The sequence below is a fragment of the Hemitrygon akajei genome, chromosome 17 (assembly GCF_048418815.1).
Source record: "Hemitrygon akajei chromosome 17, sHemAka1.3, whole genome shotgun sequence".
Taxonomy (NCBI): domain Eukaryota; kingdom Metazoa; phylum Chordata; class Chondrichthyes; order Myliobatiformes; family Dasyatidae; genus Hemitrygon; species Hemitrygon akajei.
The window spans coordinates 61242384-61263655 of record NC_133140.1 but is presented as its reverse complement, the minus strand read 5'-3'; the positions used below and the strand labels follow the sequence as shown (position 1 = coordinate 61263655).

Here is a 21272-nt window from a genome sequence, read left to right as displayed (position 1 = left end):
ACAATATATCTTTTTTCTGTTATGTATACCAAAGTTAGGTGGCAGGGTGGAGCTTAGTCTCTACCACAGGAGGTATAAGGCACTCCTTCCTTTTGCTAGTCTGCAGGTCACCCTTGAGCAAGGTGTGGCTCCTGCTTAGCACCCCATGCCCCCTCCACCCCGATCAGGGTCACGTGAAGCCATGGGAGCAGGTGATGGATAGTCATATGAGCAGCTGATACATATCACAATCCAGGTTATGCAACCACTGATGCCAGGCAGACAATTTCTGAAAAGTATTGATAATGGTTGGGGTCACCTGTCTTGAAAAGACACCACCCAGAAGGGAACGGCAACAACATTTGCAGAAAAATTCGCCAAAAACAATCATGGTCATGGAAAGACCATGATCATCCATGTCATATAATATGGCACAAAACAAACAAACAATACCAAAGTGGATATCTTTGGAATTTTCCATATATCACATTCAGCCATATTTTTGACACACCAAATCAATTTGTCAATATTCTCTTAAAAGACTCCTCCATATTTACAATTTCACCTAGTATTGTACCATCAACAAACTTAGAAACATAACATTTGGTCTCCTCAGGCAAATCACTGATCAGAATCATAAATACCGAGGTCCAAGCATTGATTCTTACTGTACCCAACATTCATTTCCACTTCTTGTTTCCAATCTGATAATCAATTATCAATCCATGTTCAAACCTTGTTGACCAACCTCCTGTGTGAGACTTCATCAAAAGACTTCCTGAAAATCAGATACACCACAGCCACTGGTTTTCACCATTAAGCATTCCAATAATCATACCCTCAAAGAACTCCAGTAGATTAGTTAAATATGATTTTCCTTTTATAAATCCACGCTCTGTTTAATCTCAACTTCTGCATTATGGTATTCAGAGACAGGTTCAGAACCTGATTTTAGGCTATCAAAAAACGTTAAAAATAATGCAGCCGGCTGTTGGCTAACTTCAAATCAGACTTACCTGTTTGGTGAAGACAATCCGTCCATCCAAGAAGGGTGGCACTAAATTGTGCACCAATAAATGAACTCTAGTTGCATTGTCCTCTTCAAAATCTTCATCCACTTCTAGACGCTGAACCACACCACTGGTTAACATTCTATTTGTTTCCCATCGCTCATTATCCTGCAAAACAGCAATTTGACAACTGTATTTAAATTCCGACATGATCTTAAATCATCAATACAATAAAAGGTTAATGTAATTAAAAGTAAAGGTGCAAACTACTATTCTTGTTTACAAAATATATTTCAACCAAAGTAAGAACCTAACTTGCAACAGATTTCAGTTAATTGGGACACATCAAGACCAGTACATTTTGGTCCAATTAAGTAGCTGCTCCAATTAGCAGAAGTTTCATGGAAATAGTTCAAAAGGTATATAAAAAAATAAATATATAAATTGTTACCCAGTTAGTTTATGTGAAATACAGAACAAATTAGAACACTACCAAAATCTCTACAATACTATAACATTGTGTATTAGTTCCTAATACAGGGTCCCCCCACTATCCGAAGGTAGAGCATTTCTATGAAACGGTTCGTAAGCCGGAATGTCATAAAGTGAAAAAGCAATTACCATTCATTTCTATGGGAAAAATTTGTGAGTGTTCCCAGACCCAAAAAATAACTTACAAAATCATGCCAAATAACACAAAAAACCTAAAACAACAGTAACACATAGTAGAAGACGGATGATATGATAAATACACAGCCTATATTGTTACGAACCCCGTAACTGGGTCACTTACCAGCAAAGATAGGGACGTCCGTTGAAGTCTGATGATACTATTTTTAACAGGATTTATTAGTAAAAATACACAAAAATAATATCAATGCAAATATACGTCGTCAATACTAAATCTAAAAGTGCGGGTATAATAATAATCAATAAGAAATAAGCTCTATCGTTGTCTAGGGGATAATGAATTGTCCGATGGAAATATAAAGTTCGTTTCAGTTCACACAGGCTGCAGCCTTTGGGGATCGCTGGGTTTGCAATGGTTGGAGAGAGAGAGAGTTTTGGGAGAAAAACTTGCCGGCTTTCCTTTTATGATTTCGATCCGTCGGAGTCTCGTTGGTGTGGCCATTCACTTGTGGCCCCTTCTTTAGCTAAAGCCGTTCTTCCGTGGTGAGCCCGCCAATCCCAGGCAAGGGAAGGACGCACACGAGCCCCCAGTGGCTGTCGCTATTAAACGCTGTCACGGGATTTCTAGCGTTTCTCCTGGTGCGTCTAAAGGGGTTGTTCCCCAGACCCTCTTTTATCCTTACTCACGGGGTCTCAGATGTCAATCAGGTTGGGATGAGGCAATCCCTCAACCAGCCCACTCTGGTCGTCCCCTGAGGGGCTTCAATGAGTAGTACAGTACTCAATACACAATTCCATCTCCAAGAGACAATAGCCGTTATCAGTGGTTTTGTTTCGCTGAGGCCAGGACACATTCCAAACCTTGTGGATTCTGGACGTCTTTCTCTCATTTCCTGGGTCCCAGACCCGAATTAATAGCGATCTTGCGATTCTCAAAAAGGAGGGGGCGACTTTGTACCCTTCGGTCCCTCAGAGTTGCGGCACATTCGTAACAATATAAAATAGAAATACTTTTCTGCAATCATTGCAGCACTGTCTAGTGTAGCGAAAATCTCACGCAAGCACTCTCGGCGGAAACACTCAAGTGCAACATGCGGACAATATCCTTACTTAGTTCACCACGATTGAAACGCTTAATTATGTCTAGTTTTACACTAAGTTTAACACCCTTATGAGCTCTTGTAGGCTTTTTCGATACCTTAGAACTCAGCTTGTTAATGGGTGCACAAAATAAATCGAGATAAAGCACAGATGTTCATAGGCACGTGTTTAAGCAACGGTGGCTAGAGTGCAGTTCTGGGGAGGAGCCTGGCTGCACGGGGCACGTGCTGCCTTTTTTCGTATGAGTGAAAACACTCTCCAGCTGGTGAAAACAGATAACTAATGTAGATCTTTCGTAACAGCGAGCTGTCGTAAAGCGAACATTCAAAAGACAGGGCCACCTGTAGTTATACAGCATCCACTGTATGCTGCAATGTTCTTTTGATTGACTGCAATTGAACAAAATCAGCACAGATACCTAGTGCAGATAATGGACTGCAGTCATACTCCAAGTATTCATTTTCATTTTAAAATTCAAAATGACTGTCAATACCTTCAAGTTCTTCATAATTCCTAACTTACTGAAGTAGTGAAATCTTTTCATTTTCACTTCTGGCCTTTTCTGGTGTCTCCAAGCCTAAATGCTTGAAACCATGGTGAACAAAACGTTTCCAAATTGTCTTACTGCTTTTTTCTTGCCAACTATCAGTGACAAAAACTACTACTCTTTGAACACAAACACACGCAATAGACACTGTTTAAAAATTGTCCGCTCCAAGCACAGTGTCGTGTCTAACCACACAAGTGCACATGATTGACACTTGTTAGAAGCTGCTCAGCAAGTCTCCTGCCCCAATTAAGTGGCATAGTGTCCCAAATAAACAAATGTAATCCTGGCTATTTTCTTGATTAATTTTTGTTCTCAATTAATTTGTTATCCAAAGTTAGCAGCTGCCCTGAATAACTGATGGCCCAATAACCAGAATCAATTGTACTTGAATAAAATGTGAAAGAAAATGGGAAGCAGTTGTCCAAATATTTTACAGGTTCCTGATGATTATCTATAATTTTTGACAAATGTGAATTCTAAAGCAAAGAAAACAGAGGATTCAGCTAACATCACATGTTAATATCAATTGGATTCTTAAAATATAATCTTAAGTGAGTTTTTGGTTGGTTTATGCATCTTAAAATTGCATATTCTAGAAATGTCCTGGAATAGGACATTTATACATTGTATGATTTTTTTTCTAGATGCTTTCAACAAACTGGGGTGATAGATAAATTTAAAATATTATCTGTACCTCATTAATTTGTCTTCTCTGAGCAGAAATTCTCTTCTGAGTCTGTTTTTGCAGTAATTGTTCCCGTTTCCTCACATATTCTTCTGAAGTGTATGCCAGAGGATTATGGAAGTCATCATGTCCTTCATCCATCATGTACCAGTCTCTATCCGCTTGCTATGGAAAATTCAAACACACATGAAATAATATTAAGATGATTTGTCAAATAAAACTGAAAATTATGTTTTCTTTCAGCACCTTCCCAGCCACCTTCTCACACCCAATCTTCTACAAGGATTCTGTAAATGGTCTGTAAATTCTGTAAATGCAAATTGTCTTGCCTTAAACCTTACAACCATAGTTGGACTATGATCAAAATGTGCAAAATTACCAATGGAAAAATCACATTTGAAAACTTTCCAGACAGACTTGACAATTTATAATGCACCAGTGATTAAATGTCCACTGCCAGTTTTTTTGGGCTTCTACAGTTATACTATACTTGATCTTGCATTCAAATCCACTAAGAACATAATTTAAGTTGCATTAAAGCTCTGAAAATCTGGCGTCAGACTTTGATATTTCAGACTGGTGAATATTACTCTCAATCATACGAATAACACACTTAATTCACTTTTTTTAAGATGTTGTGCAGCAGTATAATAAATTTTCACAATAAAACCCACAAGTTTAAAGTGAGCAAAGTAAAGGGGTCCCACTAAGTCAGAAGCTGAATCAGTGAACAATCAGATAGCAAATTATTAAATATTTACTTTATCAGACCTGCTTAATACCACAGGACTACTGTATGATCACAGTGTTGTCTTTCTAAACCTTTCTAATTGCTCATCTTGAAGAAATCTCCGGCACTATTCAAAAGTATCCTATCCAAAAGCAACTCACAACTGCTTTTTTTTTGTGTGACATTGCTGACCAAAACATTCAGTAGGATATTTACCTCAATGATAATCGTGATGAAACTTAAAAACACAATGCTCTCAGTGAGAGTCTGAGGCTATCTTGAGGATGTATCATATATAGGCAATTATTTCTTAAGTCCATAATTTAAAATAATTCTACATACCTAATTTTACCAAGTAATTTTCAGATATACTTTGTTTAAAACTCCTCTCTTTCCATTGAGAAAAAAAATTACAGCACAATGAAAGGGGATTAACCTAAAATGCAGCCAGTTATACAGACTGATCTGTTGACTGCTTCCTAGATTTTACGATTTTGATTTCAGATTTCCAGCATCCACAGTATTTTCTTTGGGTTCATGGCATATGTTTTTATGCATTCACCTTGCAAGGGCCTCAGTAAAAACAGTTAGCAACTGTTGTTTAAAATGGGAGAGCAGTCCCATGGACTAGTCAATCAATTGCTTTACATATGTATTAGGCTATAAGAGAAGCAGAATTGGGCCACTTGGCCCATCGACTCTGCTCTTTTATTTCATCATCGTAGATTTATTATCCCTCACAACCACATTCTCCTGCCCTCTCCCAATAATCTTTGATGCCCTGACTAACCAAGAACCTATCAATATTAGCTTTAACTATGCTCAATGGCTGGGCTGTCACAGCCATCCATGGCAATGAATTGCACAGATTCACCACCCTCTAGCTAAAGAAATTCCTTCTCATCTATGTTTTAAATGGACGACTCTCTATTCTGAGGTCGTGGCCTCTGATCCAAGACTCCCCCACAATAAGAAATGCCCTCACCACATCCACTCTGTCTAGGCCTTTCAATATTTTATAGGACTCAATTAGATTCACCCTCATTCTTCTAAACTTCAGTGAAACAGGCTCAAAGTTGTCAAATACTCCTCATACATTAAGCCTTTCATTCCCAGATTCATTCTAGTAAACCTCCTCCAAACCCTCTCCAATGCTAGCACTTCTTTACTTAGATAAGGAGCTCAAAACTCTGTGCAGTCTGACCAATGCCTTATAAAGCCTCAGAAACACAATTTGCTCTTATATTCTAATCCTCTCAGAATGAATGCTAACATTGCATTTGCCTTCCTTATCACATACTCAGTCTGCAAGTTTAGAGAATCCTACGCAAGGACTCCCAAGTCCCTTTGCATCTCTGATTTTTGAATTTTCTGTCTAGAAAATAGTCTACACTTTAACTTATGGTAAGATGGCGATATGTTGAATTGCAGCGGCTTCTACAGGATCAACCTAAAGATGTTATTGTCGTTTTCAAACGTATACTTTATGATCACAAGACTCTGTTGACCATTAAGATTTTAAAGTATTGCAGGTCTACCCCATCAGTGAATTGCTCATTGGCAGAGAAACCAAAGGAGTTGGACTTGGTGTGGATTGTGCAGCTGCCTGCATCAGAGGCATTGGGGTAGTCGGTGTGTGAAGGCTGTGGGCACTTCAACAGCGAGTGATTGTCTTAGTTGCTTTTCTTGTGACTGCAAGACCCTGTTGGACGTTGTTAACATGGAATGATGCAAGTCTGATTCACTGATTTATTGGCGATGGCAGGAGCACTGCGTAGCCTCTGTCATAGTGATCACTAGGCGTCAAGCTGCGATGTTGCCTGCTTCGAGTTGCACATGAGAGTGCACTCCGCCGAAGGCAGTATGATGCGGCATCCAAACTAGAGTTTGTGCTGCCACCCAGTGTTCACTTAGAAGACAAGCTGTATTATTGTTTGGCTGCAGACTACTAAAACAGTCATGGACTCAGGGTCCTAGACTATATTTTTTTTGTATGACTATACTTTACTGTTATCTTATATGTGCTATATGTGCCCTTGTGCTGTGTGTGACTGTTAGTAATATGTTTTGCACCTTGGTCCGGAAATAATGCTGTTTAATTTGGCTATATTCATTGGTATCCTTGTCTGGTTGAATGGCAATTAAACTTGTACTTTGACCTTTATTTCTTCTATCAAAGCGCATGACTGCTACATTATACTCCATCTTTACCCATTCTTTGTAAGTTCTTTGACCATTCTTCAGATTCTTTGTCATTCTCCCAATCTGTCCTAGTCCTTCTGCAGACATCCAACTTCCTCAACATTACCTGCACCTCCACCCATCTCAGAATCACAATCACATTTATTATCACCGACATGTAACATGAAATTTGTTAACTTAGCAGCAGCAGTTCAATGCAATACATAATCTAGCAGAGAAAAAAATAAATAAAACATAATTATAAGTAAATAAATTATAGTATACATATATTGAATAGATAAAAAATATGCAAAAAACAGAAATACTATATATTAAAAAAGTGAGATAGTGTCCAAAGATTCAATGTCCATTTAGGAATCGGATGGCAGAGGGGAAGAAGCTGTTCCTGAATTGCTGAATGTGGGCCTTCAGGCTTCTGTACCTCCTACCTGATGGTAACAATGAGAAAAGGGCATGCCAAGTGCTGGAGGTCCTTAATAATATACTCCCTAAAGATGTCCTGAGTACTTTGTAGGCTAGTACCCAAGATGGAACTGACAAGATTTACAACTTTCTGCAGCTTCGTAACATGATCTTCGTATCATCTGAAAACTTGGCCACAGAGCCATCAATTCTGTCATCCAAATTGTTGACACATAACAGCCCAATAGCAATCCCTGCAGAACACCATTTGTCGCCAGCAACCAACAAGAAAAGGCTCCCTTTATTCTCACTCTTTGCCTCCAGCCAATCAGCCAATCTACCATCCATACTGGTACTTTCTACGGATTTTAATCTTGTTAAGCAGTCTCATGGGCAGCACCTTGTTAAAGGTCTTCTGAAAATTCAAGTAAATAACATCAACTGACTCTACTTTGTCTATCCTGCCTGTTCTTTCCCTCAAAGAATTACAAGATTTGTCAGGCAAGCTTTCCACTTTAAGGAAACCATGCTGACTTTGGCCTGCTTTATCAAGCTCCTCCAAGTACGCTGAAACCTCATCCTTAAGAACATCTTCCCAACTACTAAGTTACTTAGCCTATAATTTCTTTTCCTCTGCCTCCCTCCCTTCTTAAACACTGAAGTGACATTTGCAATTTTTCAGTCCTCTGGAACCATTCTAGAATGGTAGATGGAATATAGTATAGGGAAGTGTATGGTCATTCGAGTATTCTTGAAAGATCATTACTAATGCTTCCACAATCTATTCAGCTACCTCTTTCAGAACCCTATGGTGTAGTCCATCTGGTCCAGGTTACTTATCTACCTTCAGATCTTTCAGCCTCTGAAGTACCCTTGTTATAGCGATTGCACTCATTTCTACCCCCGACACTCTTGAACTTCCAACATACTGCTAGAGTCTTCCACAGTGAAGACTGAAGCAAAATATTTATTAAGTTCATCTGCCATTTCTTTGGCCCCCATTACTATCTCACCAGCATCATTTTCCAGCGGTCCAATATCCACTCTCGTCTCTCTTTTACTCTTCATATCCTGATAAAAACATCTGACATTCTCTGTGATGTTTTTGGCTAGATTATCTTCATACTTCATCTTTTCTCTCATGATTTTCTTAGTTGTCTTCTGTCGGTTTGTAAAATCTTCCCAAACCTCCAACTTTTTTTGCATTATTATACGCCCTCTCTTTTCCTTTTATGCAGCCTTTGACTTCCCTTGTCAGCTGATGTTGCCTCATCCTCCTTTTAGAATACTACTTCATCCCTGGGATCTATCTATCCTGCACCTTTCAAATTGCCCCCAGAAATTCCACCCATTGCTGTTCTCCCATCATCCATGGCTTTCCAATCAACTTTGGCCAGCTCCTCTCTCATGCCTCAGCAATTCCCTTTACTTCACTGTAATACTGATACATCCGACTTTATCTTCTCCCTCTCAAACTGCAGGGTGAATTCTATTATATTATGATCTCTGCCTCCCAAGGGTTCCTTTACCTTAAGTTCCCGAATCAAATCTGGCTCATTACACAACACCCAAACCAGATTGTCTTTCCCCTTGTGGGCTCAATCACAAGCTGCTCTAAAAATCTATCTCATAGGCATTCTACAAAGACCCCCTCTTGGAATCCAAAACCAACCGGATTTGCCCAACCCACCAGCATACTGAAACCCCCATGGCTATCGTATTGATAACTCACAGCCAATATCTCAAATGCATATGTCAAATTCCCTGGATATACCTTGCATGGGGTTGTTAAATGCCCATCATTGAAAGTTGCTCATGAACATTATTACTAACTGATTTGGTCTAATCATAAAGGACATGGATGCCTGGCTTCATGTGGTAGGTAATAATCAGAATCTGAATCAGAATCAGGTTTATTATCACTGACATGTGACATGAAATTTGTTAACTTAGCAGCAGCAGTTCAATGATACATAATCTAGCAGAGAGGAAAGAAAATAATTAAAAAATAAATAAACAAGTAAATCAATTACGTATATTGCATAGATTAAGAAAAAAATATGCAAAAATAGAAATACTATACATTAAAAAAAGTGAGGTAGTGTCCAAAGCTTCAAAGTCCATTTAGGAATCGGATGGCAGAGAGGAAGAAGCTCTTCCTGAATCGCTGAGTGTGTGCCTTCAGGCTTCTATATCTGCTACCTTACCATAACAATGAGAAAAGTGCATGCCCTTGGTGTTGGAGGTCTTTAAAAATGGACGCTGCCTTTCTGAGACACCGCTTCCTAAAGATGTCCTGGGTACTTTGTAGGCTAGTGCCCCAGATGGAGCTGACTAGATTTACAACCTTCTGCAGCTTCTTTCAGTCCTGTGCAGTAGCCCCTCCACACCAGTGATGCAGCCTGTCAGAATGCTCTCCACGGTACAACTATAGAAGTTTATGAGCGTATTTGTTGACATGCCAAATCACTTCAAACTCCTAATAAAATATAGCCACTGTATTGCCTTCCTTATAACTGCATCAATATGAGAGGAGGTTAGATCCTCAGAAATCTTGACACCTGGGAACTTGAAGCTGCTCACTCTCTCCACTTCTGATCCCTCTATGAGGATTGGTATGTGTTCCTTCGTCTTACTCTTCCTGAAGTCCACAATCAGCTCTTTCATCCTACTGACGTTGAGTGCCAGATTGTTGCTGCGGCACCATTCTACTAGTTGGCATATCTGACTCCTGTACACCCTCTCGTCACCACCTGAGACTCTATCAACAATGGTTGTATCGTCAGCAAATTTGTAGATGGTGTTTGAGCTATGCCTAGCCACACAGTCACGTGTATACAGAGAGTACAGCAGTGGGCTAAGCACACACCCCTGAGGTGCGCCAATGCTGATCGTCACCGAAGAGGATATGTTATCACCAATCCACACAGACTGTGGTCTTCCAGTTAGGAAGTCGAGGATCCAATTGCAGAGAGAGGTACAGAGGCCCAGGTTCTGCAACTTCTCAATTAGGACTGAGGGAATGATGGTATTAAATGCTGAGCTATAGTCGATGAACAGCATCCTGGTGTTTGTATTGTCTAGGTGGTCTAGAGCCGTGTGAACAGCCATTGAGATTATGTCTGCTGTTGACCTATTGTGACGATAGGTAAATTGCAATGGGTCCAGGTCCTTGCTAAGGCAGGAGTTCAGTCTAATCATAACCAACCTCTCAAAGCATTTCATCACTGTCGATGTGAGTGCTACTGGGTGATAGTTGTTAAGGCAGCCCATATTATTCTTCTTTGGCACTGGTATAATTGTTGCCTTTTTGAAGCAAGTGGGAACCTCTGCCCGTAGTAGTGAGAGGTTGAAACCAATCAATGCAAAGAATAATCCTAATTGAATGTATTCCCAATCTACCTTTTGTAAGTCCATCTCTTCTTGACTTGAGAAGACAAATTCACATCTTGACAGAAAGGATACCCTCCATAGTGTTGTGTAGCACTACCACTGTGTTCAGATCAAAGCAATTATTAAGTAGCAATTCGTATCTGGGAATATGGGGCACTGTGGGTAATCCTAACACACTTGCCACAATCTACAACCTTAAGGGCCAATATATCCCTGTACTGCCAGAGAACCAAAGTTGATACAAAATGGCATCGTGAGAACGAAACATGGTTTACATAATGACTAAGTACTAAGCTGAAGTTCCAATACTGACTCTCACATGCACACTGAACAGCAAAAGCAGTTGCACAATCCATTAGTCAGATCAAAACTCTGTTGTCCTACATGTAGTCTTGAGGTCTGGTGGACAAGTAAAAGGTGATCAAAGAAGTTTGCTGACAATGCAATGGTAAATGGAAACCAAATTCGCATTCTCTCTGTGATGAGTTTGTCCCGGGTGCTCCGGTTTCCTCCCACATTCCAAAGTCAATAGGAAAATTGGCCACTGAAAACTGTTCTGTGTCTATCCAAATGGTAGGATCTTATGTGAGTTGGTGAAAATGGAGAGGGAATTCTGTACTGTATTTCTCTCTATGATTTTAAAATTAGAAATGAAACAGGAAGTATCAAAGACAAATTGAGCATTGTGAAATTTGAGGTGGTTCCGTATGGGAAGAATAATACAAAATATTATTCAAATTGTGCATGACTATAATATCTTAGTGATCAAAGAGATCTGTACATCCCTATGCAAGATAAACAAAGGCCATGACTTGCTAGCCTCTCATGCCAAAATGACAAATTCTGACATCATTGCAGGAGGGAATAGAACAGTTTTGCTTCAACTCTACAGGGCAGTGGTGATATCTCAACTGTGAAGAGCTTTGGTCTCCATATTCAAAGATATATATACATGCATTAAAGGCAGTAGACACATATTTACGAAACTGCATAGGATTAAGATTGCATAGGATATTCTCTAGCGCAATGGTTCCCAACCTGGGGTCCACAGAGCCCTCAGTTAATAATAGGAGTCCATGGCATAAAAAAGGTTGGGAACACCTGCTCTAATGTTTGCAATAAAGAAGCAACCTTTTTAAAACATTGCAAGACTCCAGGGTAGATGCTGATAGATGTTTCCTCTAGTAGGAGTGTCTGGAACTTGAAGAACAAATTGTCAGGAAATGGGATCAACCACATAAGAATGAAATGAGGAGGAAATGTTACTCCCAGAAAATGGTGATTTCTTTTTAAAATGTTCAACCATAAGAATTATTGATGTTGAGATATTACTCATATTTAAGGTTGAAATAGAATTTGGGACTATAGAGAGAATCGAGGGCATGAAAACCAAGCACAAAAATTATACTGAGGCCACAGACCAATCACACATCACTGACGTTGTTCATAGGGTCCAAGAACAGTCCTATTTTCAACCAACAACTTGGGTGCCTAAGGCAAAGCTAAGGAATTCAAAACTATATTTATTGAAATCCATGTGAGCATTCTTCTGAGTTCCTTACCATCTCACAAGCTAACTTCAGCAATGTTTTATATACAGAGTGCCTGGATCATGCTGCTAAGGGAGACAGCAGAAGCAGATACAATAGCAATGCTTAACCTTTGGATAGGCACATGTGGTCACATGCAGGCAGTTCATATTAGTTACACTGGCATCATAGTTAGTGCAGACATGGTGATCCTGAGCCTGTGCTGTACTGCAATATGCTGCATTTGACTTTTCAAAAAATGAAGCACTCCATTTCTAAATGCAGTATGAGACCCTTGACAATTACGGAGCACCCGTAATGAATAAATGGCAGTAAGTATTTGCACAATATGAGTGCTGGACAATATCCATTTCTAACAAGAAAATCCAACTATCCAGAGTTAATTTTCAATGGTATTACCTTTGCCAAGATCTACATTGTCACAATCCTATCACCACTAACTAGGAAATTAGTTGGACAGACCACATAAATATTGATGCTATAAAAGCATCAGAAATGCTACCTGATTGCAAATGACTCACCTCCTGACTCTACAAAGTCTTTCCTCTGGAAAAGCTTCTAGAAAGCAAAGTCAGGAGTATCTGCACGTCCAGGCCCAGCATTATTCAAGATCATCCACAACAAAGCTGCCTGCTAAACATCATTTTCTAAAGAACAATTAGGCATGGACAATAAAAAATATACTTTGCCAGTGATTCCATATACCATGTAGCAAAAGATATTTTCCCATCATACATAGAGCATAAGTGGCAGATAAAAAAGTCATCCAGCACAGAAATTTGAACAACTCTCAAAAAATAAACAAGTGCTCAATACTTTGTGCAAGTTTTTATTTTAAATTAAAAATGAAGCTTACCCTTTGATCTTCTTCCCACTGCCTTTGCTCATCTTCATTCTCAAAATAAATGCCATCTTTACCTTCTTCCCTTCTACCTAAATTGATTCAAGATGTTTACAGTTTAATCTAACACAGCAAAACAACAATCAAAGTTGCAAGGCAGGGATGTTTTTTAACCATTAGTTGATTATGTTAAACTTCCAATTCACATGTTCTCAAATGTTCTGCATGCTCTGCACAAAATTCTGTATCTTGATGCTGAACTTAACATCTGCCTTCATTTTCCATTGAGAAATTCAATTTCTATGATAGTTTTTTTTGTCACCTCACAAGGGATGGTACTGCTCTGAAGAGGGTGCCAAGTACTCGCCAGTGTTACACTGGACAGAATGTTTCAAGTATGAGGAGTGACTGGCTTTATTTTCTTGGTGTGAAGAAAGCTGATAGGGACACACAAATGTGTATAAAATTATGTAGGGCATAGGCAGTAGTAAACTTTTCCCTATAGCAGAGGTGTCTATAACCAAGGGGCTGGTTCAATGTAAAGAACAAGAGATTACAGAACATTCAATCATTTTCTTTTAACCTGTAAGTGTTTCGAGTTTGGAATGTACTGAGAGGGTGGTAGAGGCAGAAACTCTCACATGCTTAATATCTAGATTAGTACTTGATCATAAAGCATAAAAGACCAAATGCAAGCAAATGGACAAATAATAGATGATACTCGATGGTCAACATGTATGGAGTAAACTAAAGGGACTGTTTGTGCTGTATGACTCTGTGACTCTGTTAAGTCTCTTGGTTGACCAGTCTTCAGAAATAAATAGTTTGGATGAGTTTCCTTGAGCTTAGAAGAATGAGAGGTGAGATAATTTCACCAGCGGGAAAGTCTCGGACAAGGGGACAAAATTACTAGCAGCTGTTCATTTAAAACTGAGGCACAAAGAAATATCTTTTTGCAGAGGGTAGTGAATCTCTGGCATTTTAACAATCCACAGCGAGTATTTAATGTAATGATGCATAAGTATTTGATAGATCGAAGAAAAGGGGTATTGAGAAATGGCAAACAAGTTGAGGCCAGCATAGATCATCCACAATCAAATTAAATGGCTTGAAGGGCCTAATGGCCTATCCCTACTCCTATTGTGGTGAGTTCTATAGCCATCAAGATAAAGATCTCCATTACTGAGATCTAGCTCCAACAGAGCTAAAATTCTGTGAAAAATTAATAAGCTTTTAAAGTAACTATTTCAATAACCAGACAAATTCCTGAAAATATACCTTTGCCTTTAGAAAGTCGAGGTGTTGCTCCCAGATGCCTTCTGTCATCAGCCCATTCATTGAATTTATATGATGGTGTCGGTAAAGGTGTATCCTCTTCATAATGGATCCTTCTAGATCTGAACCAATTGAATCCCATTACTTAATTTTTTTCTTCACATTCAACTACTTAGCTAAGATTTTTACCTGGCAAGGCAGTAAGCTTCTAAGCTACATAATTAAGTCTAAGGATGGCATATATATACATTACAAAACATTGTATTTTTGATTTGTTAAACATTGTAATTATTCAATTAATTAATATAGAAGCATTGTACTAGATATAGATATTGCAGCAAGTCTCTAACAATGTGAGTTTTTTAGCTCCAAGAAATAACCAACAAAACTGTCTTTCAATCATTACATTTTTGTATGTCACAGATAAGCATAATCTACACAATCTCAAATAGTTTGCAATAAATATCCTTCACCATATCCATGCCAAAGTATCATACAATAAAATAAATACTGCATTGAGGAATCAAAAGCTACTGTACATGCAATTCCTCCCAAAGATCCAATGTGTATTTGTGAGATCCTTCCATTGTACTTCCTACTATGTACAGAGAAGTAATCCTTGTATTTTTGCTTATTTAGAGATAAGGCCCTAACAGCCAAATGAGCCAGTGCTGCCCAGTTGCACCCATCTACCCAATTAACCTACTAACCCGTACAACTTCAGAATGTGGGAGGAAACCAGAGCACCCGTTGGAAACCCATGTGGTCACAAAGAGAACATACAAACTCCTTACTGATAGCAGTGGAAATGAACACAGGTCACTGAATACTGCTATAATATTAATTAAATTCAATAAAAACATTTTATATAAATATTGTATTAAGCTACACTACACTTTCACCAACTAACAATGAGTCAGATAGTTACTATATGAGTTTGATTTGAGATCAGTTAGCAAAACACACGATGGACACAGGCTCAAATATCACTGGTCTATTTGCCCTGTCTATCCATGGGGATGTGCTTACTGTCATTGATATAACTATTTAAATTGCTAGTTCCTCAACAGTAAATCATTGCTGCAGTCAGTACCGGTGCCAGATGCTTTATCAACAGCATCAGTCATAAGCAGTAGTATCTCCACCCCCACCCCACCCCCGCTCCCCTCATCACCCACGAGCTCCTTTCTGGAAAGCTGAAACAGCAGCAGAATGACAGTATTAGAACTTACACTTAAAAGTAGCTTTCTTACTTTGCATTTCTTATTTACATACCTTTCCTTATCACGCCTATCTGTGTCCCGACCTGAACTTCGATAACTTCTTTCACTTTTATCCAAATCCCTTTGTGAGGGAGTAGGAGATGGAGATTCCCACTGAGATCGTTGTGAATAACTTCCATTCCCACTGTCATCATCATCCCAGCTAGATCGGGAAGGAGTAAGAGCATCTATAAAACAAGGCAATGTCAAGTGACACAAAATATTAAAATCAGGCCTGTTTCATTTTAGTCTAAGCCACCAAAGTATCTTCTGTTCACATTCACTCTTTCTACATCTTCTAGATGAAAGAGCTGGAGACAAAGAGTTTATTGTAGCTTTGGCAAGGCTGTTGGTAAATATGAAAATGTTTAACAACTTTCTTCTATTCCCCCAAAGCAAAAAAAACTGTTAAAAGAACTATTCGAATGCAGAAGGTAAAATTCCTGAACTAGAGCCCTTCTATCCACAGATTTTAAAATAATCTAAAATACAGGAGGCACTATTATTAGAAAGAGAGCAGTGCTAGCAGTCTGCCACAAAACTAAAGCTTTCTCAATATTTAGGAAAGTCACTGGAATACATCCAAGGAACTAAGAACATTATTAAGCAAAAGTAGACAAAGAGGCCCTTGAACTCATATTTTCCAGTTAACAAGATTATGACTAATCCTGTTCTTCAAATCCACTTTCTAACTTCATCCCCATATCATCTGATATTCTTTGCCAAAAATATATCACTGATTTCAGCCTTCAATACATTCAATGACTGAGAGTCTACCACAGTTCTCGAGTTAGAGAACTTCATACACTTACAAACCTTTATCAAAGGATTATCTCATTAGTTAAATCCTAAATGGCAAACTGCTCATCTCATATTTTATTTAAGGATACAGCACGGAATAGGCCCTTCGAGCCGTACCCCCAATTTAACCCTAATCTAATCACGGGGGAATTTACAATAACCAATTAACCTACTGAGTGGTTCATCTTTGGACTGTGGGAGGAAACCAGAGGACCCAGAGAAAACCCACGCTTTTATTTTTATTTTTATTTTAAAATCTGTGGACAGAAGGGCTCTAGCTCAGGGATTTTATCTTCTGCATTCAAATAGTTCTTTTAAGTTTTTTTTGCTTTGGGGAATAGAGGAAAATTGTTAAACATTTTCATATTTACCACGCTTTACGTACAGATAACATCAGAATTGAACTCCGAGCTCCAACACCCTAGGCTGTAATAACGTCACACTAACTGCCACACTACCGTGGCAGCCATCATACCTTTGCCACCTAACTTACTTTTCAATTTTTCTCACAACCTTTGATAACAAAACAAGATCATCTCTCAAATTCTTTCTAAAACTCCAGTGAACAAGGGGCAAGTTTATTCATTCTCTTCCTGGAGTGCAAACTCCTCAACCCTAGGTAAGTTAGCTTAACTTCTATTTTAGGAAAAATATTACAGAAAGAGAAAATGTAGATCTCATAGCATCCAACAATTAGGATTTCAAAGAGATAGTCATTATTCAATGTCATTAAACTTCCCACCTTGGTGATGGTATGCAATGGTATTGTAATATAAATAATTTACCTACGATATAATAATCTACCCTAGGATAAGGCAGTACATAATAGACTAGAAAGGTCAATCACCTGGAATTAAAAGGTAGACCTTAAGAGTCAAAAATGCAATATCTAAATTGCAGGTGGAAAACATCAAAACAAAGGAATAATCTGAACCTTGAACTGGGATACACAACCTAAGGATAAAGAGCTAGCCAATTAATACTAAGATGCCAAGGAACTATTTATCTAAAAAAGTTATGAAACATTAAAATTCTCAACTACAGAGAAATGCAGAACTCAAGTCATTAAAGATACACAAGACCCAAGACAGGTTTTCAGGCATGAACAAAATAATAGGTTTAGTGTCGTAAAGAAAATGGAGTTGACATCAATGTTACATATGTTACATGCCCCGTGGGTATCTTGTGACTGTCTTATGACCATGATGTAATTGAGTATCTTGTGAGCATGATGCAATTGTCTTGTGATGGTAGGGTGATGTAATTTTCCCACCAGTGTGAGGTCACATGTTGTAATTTTCCCACCTGTGTGTGGTCATATGATGTTACGTTCCAACAGGTATAAGGGGAAACCCTGCTGTGACGCAGTTAGTTCGGAGGTAGTTCGATAGTCAGCTTGTTAATTAGTTTTGCTGCGTATTCGTCTCACAACGCAGTTTCGTTTTTAAAGTGGAGCTTTTACTTTCTATCGTAAGGAGCAAAAACCGTTGTGCCGGCAGTTTTGCCAATCGCTGCCGGTTCTGGTTTGTTGCATCTTTGATTTACCTTTACAGTCGAGTTGGAGAGTGAAGACTTTACCAAAGTACAGGAAACCCAAAGGATCGAGTAAAGTTGGTGTTGTTCAGCGGTTTAATACAGGTTCGACCTTATTGAATCTTCGTTCAGGAAAAATGATCTGCATCTGAGATAACTCCTGCAAGATCTCTTGACTGTGATCAGCAGATTCGTCATTTTCTTTGGAAAATTGTTGTTGCAATAAAGTCTCTCCTTATTGACTGTATAAATCACTTGGCCTTTCGAATTTACCATTTTAAGACTGTGTTCGAATTTACCACTTTAAGAACTATTCAAGAGTTTGGCTGTTTGTTAAGTTGCCGTATAGCAGTTAACTCCCAGTTAATTTAGTCATTTGTTTACTTTTCACTTTTGTTGAGCAGAGTTTAATAAATGTTTATGTTTGTTTATAAAACCTGACTCAATTCTATATTCATTGTTGCCGGTCACATAACACGTAAAATGAATAGCGATCAAGCTCAAGGCTTACTGACCTACCCTTATTACGTACTTAAATTCTTGTTGTGTCAATACTCCACATTATTGACAAAATAGAAATAAACAAATCTGGAGAACAGGCAAATCAACTTCACATGGATATTTGAGAGCTTTTATATTTGTTAAGAATAATAGATTATTTTGGAAAATAAGAGTAAAGTAGCAAAAGATCTCGAAGTGGAAATATATTAATCATCCTGTCGAATAAGGTCAGATAAAAGGATTTATTCCCAGAGAGCAAGATCTGAAAATAATTAAGTAAAATTTGCATTGAACCTGAGTCTTCAGTTTTCACCATTATTAAAACATTGGTTTGGCCGCAACTGGAATATTGCAATCATTTTGGGAGATCTGTTATCTACAAAAGTGGAGGTTGTTCTAATTGGAATAGAATAAATTTGAAGGGAATTTAATGAGGTATTTAAAAGCTTTGAAGGGTATAGACAAAACAGAAAGAAAAAAACAATAAGCTAATTGACAGAAGGGCCAACACCCTTCAGAGATAGAAAGAGAATGACAGGCAGAAGAAACCAAGTTGACATGATTGATAACTTTTAGACTTACATATTCACTGATTACGGTCTGGAATGCACTTCCGGGGCAGTATTGGAGGCAGATTTAACTGTAATATTCAAAAGTATCTAAAGGGAAAGCATTTCCACAGCTATGAAGAAATAGCAGGAAAGTGGAACCAACTGTATTACTCCTATGTACAGCCAGAATGAACTCAATAGGCTAAATGGTCTCCATTGATGGTATAACCATTCTGTGATCTGTGAATATGGCAGTAAGATCAGGCATTAATTACACGAATCATCAGTAATGTCTCTTTCCCTATCCACTCTCTTAAGAACATGGAATCTCAAGAAACAGGTAATCTATGCAACGATATTCACACTGCATGAAAACTGCACTTACTTCCATATGAAACTGAGAAACATTTTTCATTCTGAATATTGCTCAATATTTGTTCTCACCTTTCAATCTGTGCCTGGGCGTGCCTGGTTCATCCTTTCTGTTGCTTCTGCTTCGATCAGAGCAGCTGTCTCTATAGCCTCTCTCACTTCGCTCTGACCTATCTTTGTCCTTTAGTCTAGAAGAATTGGACCTGCTCCATTCTCGATCATCTAGAAAGAACACAAATGTTACCTGAGTGAAACTAAATCACATTTTTTTCCCCATGAAACCAAACTACAGCAGATTCTTATGAAATTTGTATTTTACAGAAGTAACAAAGTGGCAAAGGCTCACAAATGGTTGAAGCAGATGATTATAAATCATTTCCAAATCAGATATACTACATCACTTATTGGATTGATTGATGAAATGGAACATCCAATAATCAGAATTAAACGACATTGTATTACAGCAAAGTTAGAACATAGTCCAAGCAACACACACAAACTGCTGGAGGAACTCAGCAGGCCAGGCAGCATTTATAGAAAAGAGTACAGTCAAAATTATGGGCCAAGATCATCCTGTCTCAACCCGAAACAGTGACTGTAATCTTTTCCATAGATGATACCTGGCCTGCTGAGTTCCTCCAGCATTTTGTGTGTGTTGCTTGGATTTCCAGCACCTGTAGATTTTCTCTTGTTTGTGATTAGATCACAGTCCACATATTAAGACACTTTGAAATGAGAGGAACTCATAAACTTCAATATAATGGAATTGAAAAAATAAAATGTTACTTGCTACTTAACTTAAATATTCTCAGTCCATACCAGCATATCACCCCAATCCCATGTGCTTTAATTTTGCACATTCACCACTTATGTTGGACTTTAAAGAGCCTCCTGAAAGTCAATAGTTTCCCTCATCCATCCTAACAGTTAAACCCATTCATAAGAACAAGCTGACTTAGTCCAGTCCCATTAATGCTACTGGGTATTGAGGTAGACAGTCAACTATCAGCTTTCTGAGAGACTGTCCAGTCAAGAGGGGACAAATGGCTATATCCAGTTTTTAAGCACTTAAGTTGAGAGATAGGTTAACATAAATTATATCAAAGTCCCTAAATGGTAGCAGCAAAATTAGGTAAAATGATGCAGAAAATTTAATCCACCATGACAAATACACTCACAACACCAATAAAAAGTTAAAAGTTTACCTCTGTCCCTCCTTGATTCACGATCATGGTCTCTATTTCGATCCCTTTTCTTTTCCTTATCATTGCCTTTTGAAGAAGCATAAACTCCATGTTCTCGGCGATCCCGTTCTCTTTGTCGATGCTTTTCCTTGAATTCTTCACTAACCCCACCTGTGTGTGAGGGTGTCTCCGCACCAGAAGTACGATAGTATCTACAAGAAAAAGTTCACTTTTTGACAATGCTCATGTGAATACACTGCAACAATTTTTATTTAAAATTAACTTAAATAATAACCATACAATTATACTCGCCAAATTTTGAAGTTGAGACAGGATTTAGACACAATTTTTCTGCCAACAAATATCCAGAAGATTATGCATTAATTTTTGCAGTAAATTTTGGAAATTTTTGGTTATATTTATGCTAATAATTAAGCACAATCTACTTATTAAGTTAAGGCAGAATTAGGTACCAGCAATAAACTACTCACACATAATAGTTAGCAACTGTACATATGCTGTATGGCCCTAAATGCCAGAGCCACTGAGGCAATAGGGGCTTCTGCAATACATGTGGAAATTGACGGAGGTTTTAAGGGTGGGAAGTATGAAAGTGGTCAGACCTGCAAATGAAAAAGCTAAAAAAGAACACAACAGTTTGCTAAACTATATGCACTGGATTCAACACCTATCAAACTTGTCATAGAGTTGTACAGCATT

The 21272-nt window shown here is 38.3% G+C and overlaps 1 protein-coding gene across 1 annotated transcript in view; it reads right to left on the bottom strand.

Moving 5' to 3' along the window:
• dhx38 (DEAH (Asp-Glu-Ala-His) box polypeptide 38) overlaps positions 1 to 21272 on the bottom strand; it is a 99736-nt gene that overhangs the window by 63032 nt on the left and 15432 nt on the right. Inside the window, exons 3-9 of the mRNA XM_073070289.1 lie at positions 20574 to 20764; positions 19441 to 19590; positions 15624 to 15798; positions 14352 to 14470; positions 13089 to 13165; positions 3965 to 4120; positions 996 to 1157 (exon numbers count right to left, since the gene is read on the bottom strand). Coding sequence (XP_072926390.1) covers positions 996 to 1157; positions 3965 to 4120; positions 13089 to 13165; positions 14352 to 14470; positions 15624 to 15798; positions 19441 to 19590; positions 20574 to 20764 — 1030 coding nt within the window. The remainder of the gene's footprint in view (positions 1 to 995; positions 1158 to 3964; positions 4121 to 13088; positions 13166 to 14351; positions 14471 to 15623; positions 15799 to 19440; positions 19591 to 20573; positions 20765 to 21272) is intronic.